This window comes from Zonotrichia leucophrys, chromosome 25 (genome assembly GCF_028769735.1).
Source record: "Zonotrichia leucophrys gambelii isolate GWCS_2022_RI chromosome 25, RI_Zleu_2.0, whole genome shotgun sequence".
Taxonomy (NCBI): Eukaryota; Metazoa; Chordata; class Aves; order Passeriformes; family Passerellidae; genus Zonotrichia; species Zonotrichia leucophrys.
The window spans coordinates 3,860,063-3,873,139 of record NC_088194.1 but is presented as its reverse complement, the minus strand read 5'-3'; the positions used below and the strand labels follow the sequence as shown (position 1 = coordinate 3,873,139).

The 13,077-nt window shown below is 52.2% G+C and overlaps 1 protein-coding gene across 1 annotated transcript in view; it reads right to left on the bottom strand.

The window, feature by feature from the left end:
• The window catches only part of COPA (COPI coat complex subunit alpha), a 51,990-nt gene that overhangs the window by 5,482 nt on the left and 33,431 nt on the right, over window positions 1–13,077 (bottom strand). Inside the window, exons 19-28 of the mRNA XM_064732349.1 lie at window positions 10,653–10,842; window positions 8,985–9,080; window positions 6,245–6,333; window positions 4,737–4,860; window positions 3,291–3,380; window positions 3,094–3,203; window positions 2,921–2,998; window positions 2,719–2,787; window positions 2,366–2,502; window positions 1,417–1,603 (exon numbers count right to left, since the gene is read on the bottom strand). Of these exons, the coding sequence (XP_064588419.1) occupies window positions 1,417–1,603; window positions 2,366–2,502; window positions 2,719–2,787; window positions 2,921–2,998; window positions 3,094–3,203; window positions 3,291–3,380; window positions 4,737–4,860; window positions 6,245–6,333; window positions 8,985–9,080; window positions 10,653–10,842 (1,170 nt within the window). The remainder of the gene's footprint in view (window positions 1–1,416; window positions 1,604–2,365; window positions 2,503–2,718; window positions 2,788–2,920; window positions 2,999–3,093; window positions 3,204–3,290; window positions 3,381–4,736; window positions 4,861–6,244; window positions 6,334–8,984; window positions 9,081–10,652; window positions 10,843–13,077) is intronic.

Genomic DNA, 13,077 nt, shown 5'->3' with positions numbered 1-13,077 from the left:
CACGAATTCCATGTTTTCCATAGCAGAATCCCCACATTTCCCCCTCACAAATTTCATGCTTCCTCCCTTCAGTTATTCCCACATTTCCCCCTCAGGAATTCCACGTTTTTCACAGCAGAATCCCCACATTTCCCCCGCACGAATTCCATGTTTTCCCCTCACGAATCCCCACACTTCCGCCTCAGGAATTCCATGTTTTTCAGGGCAGAATCCCCACATTTCTCCCTCACGAATTCCACGTTTTTCAGGACAGAATCCCCACATTTCCCCTCACAAATTCCATGTTTTCCCCTCACAAATCCCCACATTTCCCCCTCAGAAATTCCATGTTTTTCAGGGCAGAATCCCCACGTCTTCCCCTCACGAATCCCACGTTTCCCCCTCACAAATTCCATGTTTCCTCCCTTCAGTTATTCCCACATTTCCCCCTCACAAATTCCATGTTTTTCACAGCAGAATCCCCACATTTCCCCTCACGAATTCCATGTTTCCCCCTCACAAATTCCATGTTTCCTCCCTTCAGGTATTCCCACATTTCCCCCTCAGGAATTCCAAGTTTTTCAGGGCAGAATCCCCACATTTCCCCCTCACGAATTCCACGTTTTTCATGGCAGAATCCCCACATTTCCCCCTCAGGAATCCCACATTTTCCACCTCACGAATCCCACGTTTTTCCCTCAGGAATTCTGTGTTTTCCAAGGCAGAATTCCCACATATCCCCCTCAGGAATCCCACACTTCGCCCCTCAGGAATTCCTACATTTCCCCCTCACGAATTCCATGTTTTCCATAGCAGAATCCCCACATTTCCCCCTCACAAATTTCATGTTTCCTCCCTTCAGTTATTCCCACATTTCCCCCTCCGGAATTCCATGTTTTTCAGAGCAGAATCCCCACGTCTTCCCCTCACGAATCCCACACTTCCTCCCACACAGATCCCACATTTCCCTCTCACGAATTCCACGTTTTTCATGGCAGAATCCCCACATTTCCCCCTCAGCAATCCCACACTTCACCCCTCAGGAATTCCTACATTTCCCCCTCACGAATTCCATGTTCTCCATAGCAGAATCCCCACATTTCCCCCTCACAAATTTCATGTTTCCTCCCTTCAGTTATTCCCACATTTCCCCCTCAGGAATTCCATGTTTTTCAGGGCAGGATTCCTACACTTCCCCCTCACAAATCCCCACATTTCCCCCTCAGGAATTCCCACATTTCCCCCTCAGGAATTCCATGTTTTTCAGGGCAGGATTCCTACACTTCCCCCTCACAAATCCCCACACTTCCTCCCTCACAGATCCCACATTTCCCCCTCACGAATTCCACGTTTTTCACAGCAGAATCCCCACATTTCCCCCTCAGCAATCCCACATTTTTCCCTCACAAATCCCAGCGGGCCGCAGCCCCCCCTGACCTCGGCGATCTCCTGCTTGTTGTCCACCACCAGCAGGGGCACGCTGAGCAGGATCAGCCGGAATTTCTCCACGGCCTCCTCGAACTTGCCGGCCGTGGTGAGCTGGTAGCAGAGCTGCAGCCGCTGGATCAGATCGTTCAGCTTCAGCCCCACGGCCGGCAGCGCGTTCTTCAGCCCGGCCTCCTTCCTGCCACCCCAAAAAATCCCGGGTTTAGGGATGAGGGCGGTGGGAATGGTGTGGGCCCGGTGAGGGTGGGATGGAATTCCTGGAGCGGCCCAAGGAATTCTTTGGGAATTCCCTCCAAGGATGGGGATGCACCATCCCTCCCCTGAGTCCTTTCCAATGGTTCACGATGCTTTTCCGTGGAAAAATTCCCCCCAGGTATCCACGGAAAATGGGATTTTCCAATGCTTTTCCATGGAAAAATTCCAAGGAAAACGGGAAAATTCCATGGAAAAATTCCAGCGAAAAATTCCATGGAAAATGGAATTTTACAATGCTTTTCCATGGAAAAATTCCATGGAAAAATTCCATGGAAAATGGGATTTTCCAATGCTTTTCCATGGAAAAATTCCCCTGAATACCCAACCTAAACCTGTCCGGGTGCATTTCCATGGAAAAATTCCATGGAAAATGGAATTTTGGGAAAATGGTTCCCAATGCTTTTCCATGGAAAAATTCCCCTGTATATCCAACCTAATCCTGTCCTGTTGCTTTTCCATGGCAAAAATCTCCCCAAATATCCATGGAAAATGGAATTTTCCAATGTTTTTCCACGTAAAAAGGAATTTTGAGAAAACGGTTCCCAATGCTTTTCCATGGAAAAAGCCCAAGGAATCCCTGGAATTCTGAGCGTCCACCTCAGACCGGCTGGGCTCATTCATCCCTCACAAATCCGGGATTTCAAACCCTGGAGAAGCCCCTGGAATGCGGGAAAGGCGCTCTCACCAGTTGCGGTGCGGGAATCCGTACATGGCGGGGAGGCTGGGGAGCGCCTGGAACGTCGTCCTGCCCCGGGAGAAGGTCTGCAGGAAAAGCTGCTTGTAGGGCCCGAAGTTGGTCACCCCCACCTGGTCGTGGAGCAGCTGAGAGGGAAAAAATAAAAATAAAAATAAAAATAATAAAAATAAATCATGAATTGGGTCGGGAAAACATGGATCAGGCAGCGCCGAGGCCTCGCTCGGGGTGGTATCCACAGGAAAACGGGGATGGAATGTTCCCAGGTGGATGCAAAGGGAGGATTTGGGAAGCAAGGGGGAAAGGGGGCGTTTTTCCATAAAAGAATTCCATGGAAAACTCACCCTCATGGCTGTCTCGAAGGATCCCGCCAGGATGTGATCCACGGGGAGCTGGGAATTGTTGCACCACACCTGAAAAAGAGGGAAAGAAATCCAGGTGGGATTGGGATGGGCACAGTTCCCACAATGGGCTGGAAAATCCCCCCAAAAAAGAAAAGGGAAAAGGAGAGAATTCCCAGTTTTCCAAGGAAATCCAGGATTTTACCTGGGCTGGGCTGGTGCCTTTGGTGGGAGGCACAAAGAATCCGTCCTCAGCCGTTCCTGCGGGGCCGGCGGGGACATCCTGAGGGGAAAATCATGGAATTCCAGCTGAAATCTGAGCTGGGTGATCCCGAATTCCCGAGGAATCGGCGCTGGGACACCCCGGGATCCTCCTACCAGCTCGGGGGGAAGATCCAAATCTTCCTCCACCTCCCATCCTCCTCCTTCCTCCTGCCCTTTTCCCGCTCCTTCCTCTCCGAATCCTTCCCCGGCATCCACGAATCCGTCTGCAGGGAGCAGGGAATGTCAGAGGGGAAGGGGGAATGGAAAATTCCAGGGTTTTCCCATGGAAAATTCCAGGGTTTTCCTCCCACCTTCATCCAGCTGCAGCTCGGCGTCCTCGCCCCAGCCCTCGGTGCCCACGGTGTCGATGTCGATGTCGGCGGCCAGGGCTCCTCCTTTCCCTAAAAATAAAACAGGGAAAGACCCTTGGGAAAGGATTCTGTGAGGGGAAAATCTCATCCTGACGTTGCGCTGTGGCAGCTCGGGGTGGGATTTTGGGGAATTTTGGGATTTGTGAGGGTGAGGGAGAGCTCCAGGATTGTGGGGTTCATCCCCGGCTGGACAGCCACTCTGAATTCCAGGAACTCCAATCCCAGAACTGATCCCATTCCCAGGGGTCCATCCCATTCCCAGGGGCCAATCCCATTCCCAGGAATTCCAATCCCATTCCTGATCCCATTCCCAGGAGTCAATCCCATTCCCAGGAATTCCAATCCCATTCCTGATCCCATTCCCAGGGGTCAATCACATTCTAAGGATCAATCCCAGTCCTGATCCCATTCCCAGGGGTCAATCCCAGTCCTGATCCCATTCCCAGGAGTCAATCCCAGTCCTGATCCCATTCCCAGGGATCAATCCCAGTCCTGATCCCAAATCCCAGGGGTCAATCCCATTCCCAGCAATCAATCCCAGTCCTGATCCCATTCCCAGGAATTCCAATCCCATTCCTGATCCCATTCCCAGGGTCAATCCCATTCCCCAGAATCAATCCATCCTGCATCCCATTCCCAGGGGTCACATCCGCATCCTGATCCCATTCCCAGGGGTCAATCCCAGTCCTGATCCCATTCCCAGGGGTCAATCCCATTCCCGCAATAAATCCCATTTCCCAGGGGTCAATCCTAGCCCTGATCCTATTCCCAGGAATTCCAATCCCATTCCTAATCCCATTCCCAGGGTCAATCCATTCTAAGGTCATCCAGTCCTGATCCCATTCCCAGTCAATCCCATTCTTTAGGTCAATCCCATTCCCAATCAATCCAGCCATCCCATTCCCAGGGTCAATCCCATCCTGATCCCATTCCTAGGGTCAATCCCATTCCTGATCCTATTCCCAGGGGTCAATCCCATTCCTGATCCCACCAGGGTCAATCCATTCCGGCAATCCAATCCCATTCCCAGGGTCAATCCCAGCCCTGATCCCATTCCCAGGAATTCCAATCCCATTCCTGATCAATCCCATTCCCAGGGGTCAGTCCCATTCCCGATCCCATTCCCAGGGGTCAATCCCATTCACGCCAATCCCAGTCAATCCCATTCCCGGCAATCCAATCCCACCTCCTTCCCAGGGTCAATCCCAGCCCTGATCCCATTCCCAGGGGTCAATCCCAGCCCTGATCCCATTCCCAGGAATTCCAATCCATTCGCCTCACACCCGACCCCCTTCCCATTCCCACCCTTTTCCCTCATTCCCAGCGCTTCCCACACCCGGGAGCCCTGGTAATTCCCCGGAATGCCGGGAATGCGGGAATGCCGACCTTTCCCGGCGATGGAGCCCTCGAAGAAGCCCTTGGACACGGTCAGCAGCGGCCAGTTGGTGTCCAGGGGCAGCACCGGCGCCGGCGGCTGCAGCAGCCGCGCCTCGGGATCCACGGCCGGGATCTGGGACACGCCGGGAAAACGTCGGGAAAACGTCGGGAAAAGCCGGGAGGGAGCTGCCCTGCCCTGCCGTCAGCAGCTCCTCCCCAGTTCCTGGAGTTTTCCAGGAGTTTACTGGAATCCACTGTTCCCTTCACAAATTCCTGGAGTTTTCCAGGAGCTCCATCCCCTCTGGATCTCACTGTTCCCTTCCCAAATTCCTGGAGTTTTCCAGGAGTTTACTGGAATCCACTGTTCCCTTCACAAATTCCTGGAGTTTTCCAGGAGCTCCCATCCCATCCTTCCCGAATTCCTGGAGTTTTCCAGGAGCCCTCCCCATCCCCTCCTTCCTTCCAAATTCCTGGAGTTTTCCAGGAGTTTACTGGAATCCACTGTTCCCTTCACAAATTCCTGGAGTTTTCCAGGAGCCTCCTGTCCCTCCTTCCCAAATTCCTGGAGTTTTCCAGGAGCTCCCATCCCCTCCTTCCCAAATTACAGCAGTCCCTCCCCTCTGGATCTCACTGTTCCCTTCCCAAATTCCTGGAGTTTTCCAGGAGCCCTCCCCATCCCGTCCTTCCTGAATTCCAGGAGTTTTCCAGGGGTCCCTCATCCACTCCTTCCCAAATTCCTGAAGTTTTCCAAGAGTTCTCCCCACTGGAACCCACTGTTCCTTTCCCAAATTCCTGGAGTTTTCCAGGAGCCCTCCCCATCCACTCCTTCCTAATTCCGGAGTTTTCCAGAGCCTCCCATCACTCCTTCCTTCCCAAATTCCTGGAGTTTTCCAGGAGCTCCATCCCCTCTGGATCTCACTGTTCCCTTCCTAAATTCCTGGAGTTTTCCAGGAGCCCTCCCCATCCACTCCTTCCAAATTCCTGGAGTTTTCCAGGAGCCCTCCCCATCCCCTCCTTCCTGAATTCCTGGAGTTTTCCAGGAGTTCTCCCCACTGGAACCCACTGTTCCCAAATTCCAGTTTTCCAGGATTTCCTCCATCCCCCCCTTCCTGAATTCCAGGAGTTTTCCAGGAGTTCTCCCCACTGGATCCCATTATTCCCTTCCCAAATTCCCAGAGTTTTCCAGGAGCCCCCCATTCACTCCTTCCCAAATTCCTGGAGTTCTCCCCATTGGAATCCACTGTTCCCTTCCCAAATTCCTGGAGGTTTCCAGAATGCCCCCATCTCCTCTGGATCTCACTGTTCTCTCCCCAAATTCCTGGAGTTTTCCAGGATTTCCTCCATCCCCACCATTTCCTCCTTTGCAAATTCCAGGTGTTTTCCTCACTAGACCCCACTTCCTTTCCCAAATTCCCAGAGTTTCCTGGGATTTCTGCCATGCCCATCCCCATCCCCTCCCTCCCGGATTCCCGGAGTTTTTCCCGGAGTTTTTCCCGGAGTTTTCCCGTCGTTCCCACCGTCTCCTTCTCGGGATCAAAGGATTCCCGCAGGCTCTCGGCCTCCTCGTCCAGCCCGTGCGTGGCGGCCGTCAGGAACGCCAGGGACTCTGGAAAAACAACGGGAAATACTGGGAATGGCCACTGGGATAATGGGAATAACAGAAACAGCCAATGGAATACTGGGAATGGCCACTGGAATAATGGGAATGACCACAGGAATAATGGGAAATACTGGGAATGGCCACTGGAATAATGGGAATAACGGAAACAGCCAATGGAACAATGGGAATGACCATTGGAATAATGGGAATGACCATTGGAATAATGGGAAATACTGGGAATGACCACAGGAATAATGGGAAATACTGGGAATGGCCACTGGAATAATGGGAAAAACTGGGAACAGCCAATGGCATAATGGGAATGACCACTGGAATAATAGGAATGACCACGGGAATAATGGGAAATACTCGGAATGGCGAAGGCAATAATGGGAAATACTGGGAATGGCCACTGGAATAATGGGAATAGCGGAAACAGCCAATGGAACAATGGGAATGACCATTGGAATAATGGGAATGGCTAGAGGAGTAATGGGAAATACTGGGAATGGCCACTGGAATAATGGGAATAATGGAAACAGCCAATGGAATAATGGGAATGACCATTGGAATAATGGGAGTGACCACAGGAATAATGGGAAATACTGGGAATGGCCATGGGAATAATGGCAATAACCATGGAAATAAAGGGAAATACAAGGAATGGCCATTGGAAAAATGGGAAATACTGGGAATGACCACAGGAATAATGGGAAATACTGGGAATGGCCACTGGAATAATGGGAAAAACAGGGAAAGGCCAAGGGAATAATGGGAAATACTGGGAATAACCACTGGAATTATGGGAATAGTGGAAACAGCCAATGGCATAATGGGAATGACCATTGGAATAATGGGAATGACCACAGGAATAATGGGAAACACTGGGAACGGCCACAGGAATAATAGGAATAGTGGAAACAGCCAATGGAATAATTGGAATGACCATTGCAATAATGGAATGACCATTGGAATAATGGGAATGACCACAGGAATAATGGGAAATACTGGGAATGGCCATGGGAATAATGGCAACAACCATGGAAATAAAGGGAAATACAGGGAATGGCCATTGGAATAGTGGGAAATATGGGAATAGCCAATGGAACAATGGGAATGACCATTGGAATAATGGGAATGGCCAGAGGAATAATGGGAAATACTGGGAATAGCCACTGGAATAATGGGAATAGTGGAAACAGCCAATGGAACAATGGGAATGACCATTGGAATAATGGGAATGACCACAGGAATAATGGGAAATACTGGGAATGGCCACTGGAATAATGGGAATAGTGGAAACAGCCAATGGAACAATGGGAATGACCATTGGAATAATGGGAAATACTGGGAATGGCCATGGGAATAATGGCAAATACTGGGAATGGCAACTGGAATAACGGGAATAACGGAAACAGCCAATGGAACAATGGGAATGGCCACTGGAATAATGGGAATGACCATTGGAATAATGGGAAATACTGGGAATGGCGAAAGCAATAATGGGAAATACTGGGAATGGCCACTGGAATAATGGGAATAGCGGAAACAGCCAATGGAACAATGGGAATGACCATTGGAATAATGGGAATGACCAATGGAATAATGGGAATGACCATTGGAATAATGGGAAATACTGGGAATGGCCACTGGGATAATGGGAATAACGGAAACAGCCAATGGAATAATGGGAGTGACCACTGGAATAATGGGAATGACCACAGGAATAATGGGAAATACTGGGAATGGCCACTGGAATAATGGGAATAGTGGAAACAGCCAATGGAACAACAGGAATGACCACGGGAATAATGGGAAATACTCGGAATGGCCATTGGGATAATGGGAATAGTGGAAACAGCCAATGGAACAATGGGAATGACCACAGGAATAATGGGAAATACTGGGAATGGCCATGGGGATAATGGCAATAACCATGGAAATAAAGGGAAATACAGGGAATGGCCATTGGAATACTGGGAAATATGGGAATAGCCAATGGAACAATGGGAATGACCACAGGAATAATGGGAAATACTGGGAATAGCCACTGGAAAGACGGGAAACACAGGAAATAGCCACTGGAATAATGGGAAATACTGGGAATGACCACAGGAATAATGGGAAAGAGTGGGAGTGGCCATTGGAATAATGGGAATAGCCAGAGGAGTAATGGGAAATACTGGGAATAGCCAGTGGAATAATGGGAAAAACTGGGAACAGCCACTGGAACAATGGGAATGACCACTGGAATAATGGGAAATACTGGGAACAGCCTTTGGAATAATGGGAATAGCCATTGGAATACTGGGAATAGCCATGGGAATAACAGGAGTGATGGGAATAGCTACTAGAATAATGGGAACAGTGGGAAGAGCCACTGGAATAATGGGAATAGCCACTGGAATAACGGGAATAGCCACTGGAATAATGGGAATAGCCACTGGAATAATGGGAATAACCACTGGAATAACGCAAGTGTGTGGGGATCCAAGAGCCCTTCCTGAGCTTCCAGGGCAGAATTCCCTTTGGGAACAACTCCCTGTGCCCGGAATTCCTGTCGGGAAGGACTCCCCATGGCCAGAATTCCCGAATTCTCATCGGGAAGGACCCCCCCCGTGCCCGGGATTCCCGGGATTCCCTCGGGAATGGCTCACTCTGGCCGCAGTTCCGCAGGATCCGCACCCTCTCGGCCACGTCCCCCAGGTACAGCGCGTTCTGGTAGTGCCCGCTCATGTCCTTCCGGATCTCCGCTGGAAAAACGGGAAAACTGGGAATCAGCCACCGTTCCAAACCCCAGGAAAACCAGGAATCGGTTGGGATTCCCAATCCCGGGAAAACTGGGAATCAGCCACCGTTCCAAACCCCAGGAAAACCAGGAATCAGTTGGGATTCCCAATCCTGGGAAAACTGGGAATCAGCCATCATTCCAAACCCCAGAAAAACCGGGAATCAGCACTGTGAAAACCGGGAATCAGCTGCCATTCCCAACCCAATAAAACTGGGAATCAGCCCCAGGAAAACTGGGAATCAGCCACCGTTCCAAACCCCAGGAAAACCAGGAATCAGCACTGTGAAAACCGGGAATCAGCTGCCTTTCCCAGCCCCGGGAAAACCAGGAATCAGCCGCCCTTCCCAAACCAAGAAAAACCGGGAATCAGCACTGTGAAAACCGGGAATCAGCCGCCATTCCCAACCCAATAAAACCGGGAATCAGCCTGTTCCCAGGACTGGGAAAACCAGGAATCAGCCACTGTTCCTGGTCCCAGGGAAACCAGGAATGAGCCTCTCTTCCAGCTCTGGAAAATTGGGAATCAGCCGCCATTCCCAACCCAATAAAACTGGGAATCAGCCCCAGGAAAACTGGGAATCAGCCACCATTCCCAACCCAATAAAACCGGGAATCAGCTGTCCTTCATGGCCCCAGAAAAAACAGGGATCAGCCTCAATTAAACTGGGAATTAGCTGTCTTTCCCAGCACCAGGAAAACTAGGAATCAGCCCCAGGAAAATTGGGAATCAGCCCCAGGAAAACCGGGAATCAGCTGCCATTCCCAACCCAATAAAACTGGGAATCAGCCCCAGGAAAACTGGGAATCAGCCGCCATTCCCAGCACAATAAAACTGGGAATCAGCGGTCATTCATGGCCCCAGAAAAACCAGGAATCAGCTGCTGCTCTTGATCTCAATAAAACCAGGAATCAGCCCATTCCTGGTCCCAGGAAAATTGGGAATCAGCCCCAGGAAAACTGGGAATCAGCCGCCATTCCCAACCCAATAAAACTGGGAATCAGCCTCAATAAAACTGGGAATCAGCTGCCTTTCCCGGGACCAGGAAAACTGGGAATCAGCCCCAGGAAAACCGGGAATCAGCCACCATTCCCAACCTAATAAAACAGGGAATCAGATGCCATTCACAACCCCAGGAAAACCAGGAATCAGCCGCCATTCCCAACCTAATAAAACTGGGAATCAGCCCCAGGAAAACTGGGAATCAGCCGCCATTCCCAGTGCAATAAAACTGGGAATCAGCCGCCATTCCCAACCCAATAAAACCAGGAATCAGCTGTCGCTCATGGCCCCAGAAAAACCAGGAACCAACACAAACAAAACCAGGAATCAGCCGCCCTTCCAAGCCCAGAAAACCAGGAATCAGCCGCCATTCCCAACCCAATAAAACAGGGAATCAGACACCATTCCTGGTCCCAGGAAAACTGGGAATCAGCCCGTTCCCAGCCCCAGAAAAACCAGGAATCAACACAAACAAAACCAGGAATCAGCCGCCCTTCCAAGCCCAGAAAACCGGGAATGGGGCGGGATTCTCACCGATCTTCATCATCTTGCGCAGCTTCTCCAGGTTGCCGGTGATGAGGTAGAGGAAGGAGAGGCGGTCGAAGTTCTTGGTGCGCTGGTAGCACATCTCCACCACCTGGTGGTTCCCCTGCAGCAGCGCCACCTCCCCGAGCTTCTCCCAGCAGCTCTTGTCGTCCAGGGCCTTGGCTGCCTCCAGGGCGATCTGTGACAGGGAATTCCGGGGTTAATGGGATTGGGAATGGGGTTGGGAATGGGATTTGGGAATGGGGAACGGGAGCAGGGATGGCGGCAGCGCCACCTCGCCCAGGTTCTCCCAGCAGCTCTTGTCGTCCAGGGCCTTGGCTGCCTCCAGGGCGATCTGTGACAGGGAATTCCGGGGTTAATGGGATTGGGAATGGGGTTGGGAATGGGGAATGGGGATGGGAATGGGGAATGGGAAATGGGAGCAGGGATGGCGGCAGCGCCACCTCGCCCAGCTTCTCCCAGCAGCTCTGCTTCCAGGGCGATCTGTAACAGGGAATTTAGGGGTTAATGGGATTGGGAATGGGGTTGGGAATGGCGAATGGGAGCAGGCATGGCAGCAGAGCCACCTTCCCTGTCAGCCCTTGTCATCCAAAGCCTTGGCTTCCAGGGTGATCTGTGACAGGGAATTTAGGGGTTAATGGGATTGGGAATGGGGTTGGGAATGGGGAATGGGGTTGGGAATGGGAGCAGGGATTGGGAATGGGAGCAGGGATGGCGGCAGCGCCACCTCGCCCAGCTTCTCCCAGCAGCTCTTGTCGTCCAGGGCCTTGGCTGCTTCCAGGGCGATCTGTTCCCAAGGAATTCCGGGGTTAACGGGGTTGGGAATGGGATTGGGAATGGGGAATGGGAGCAGGGATTCTGGGATTAGGAGCAGGGATGGCAGCAGAGCCACCTTCCCTGGCAGCCTATATCATCCAGGGCCTCGGCTGCCTCCAGGGCGATCTGTTCCCAAGGAATTCCGGGGTTAATGGGATTGGGAATGGGGTTGGGAATGGGGTTAATGGGATTGGGAATGGGGAATGGGAGCAGGGATGGCGGCAGCGCCACCTCCCGAGCTTCTCCCAGCAGCTCTTGTCATCCAGAGCCTTGGCTGCTTCCAGGGCGATCTGTGACAGGGGATTCTGGAGTTAATGGGATTGGGAATGGGGTTGGGAATGGGGAATGGGATTGGGAATGGGGAATGGGAGCAGGGATGGCGGCAGAGCCACCTCCCCGAGCTTCTCCCAGCAGCTCTTGTCGTCCAGGGCCTTGGCTGCTTCCAGGGCGATCTGGGACAGGGAATTCCGGGGTTAATGGGATGGGGAATGGGGTTGGGAATGGGGAATGGGATTGGGAATGGGGTTGGGAATGGGAATGGGATTGGAATGGATTGGGAATGGGAATGGGGAACGGGAGCAGGGATGGCGGCAGAGCCACCTTCCCCAGCAGCCTATGTCATCCAGGGCCTTGGCTGCCTCCAGGGCGATCTGTGACAGGGAATTCCGGGGTTAATGGGATTGGGAATGGGGTTGGGAATGGGGTTGGGAATGGGGAATGGGAGCAGGGATGGTGGCAGAGCCACCTCCCCGAGCTTCTCCCAGCAGCTCTTGTCGTCCAGGGCCTTGGCTGCCTCCAGGGCGATCTGTTCCCAAGGAATTCCGGGGTTAATGGGATTGGGAATGGGGTTGGGAATGGGGAATGGGAATGGGGAATGGGATTGGGAGCAGGGATGGCGGCAGAGCCACCTTCCCCAGCAGCCTATGTCATCCAGGGCCTTGGCTGCTTCCAGGGCGATCTGTGACAGGGAATTCTGGGGTTAATGGGATGGGGAATGGGGTTGGGAATGGGGTTGGGAATGCAAAATGGGATTGGGAATGGGAAATGGGAGCAGGGATGGCAGCAGAGCCACCTTCCCTGGCAGCCTATGTCATCCAGGGCCTTGGCTGCCTCCAGGGCGATCTGTGACAGGGAATTCTGGGGTTAATGGGATGGGGAATGGGGTTGGGAATGGGGAATGGGATTGGGAATGGGGAATGGGAAATGGGAATGGGGAATGGGAATGGGGAATGGGAGCTGGGATGGCGGCAGAGCCACCTTCCCCAGCAGCCTGTGTCATCCAGGGCCTCGGCTGCCTCCAGGGCGATCTGGGACAGGGAATTTAGGGGTTAATGGGATTGGGAATGGGGTTGGGAATGGGGAATGGGGTTGGGAATGGGAGCAGGGATTCTGGGATTAGGAGCAGAGATGGCAGCAGAGCCACTTCCCCTGTCAGCTCTTGTCATCCAGGGCCTTGGCTGCCTCCAGGGCGATCTGTGACAGGGAATTCTGGGGTTAATGGGATGGGGAATGGGGTTGGGAATGGCGAATGGGGATAGAAGGATTGGGAATGGGATTGGGAATGGGGTTAATGGGATTGGGAATGGGGAATGGGAGC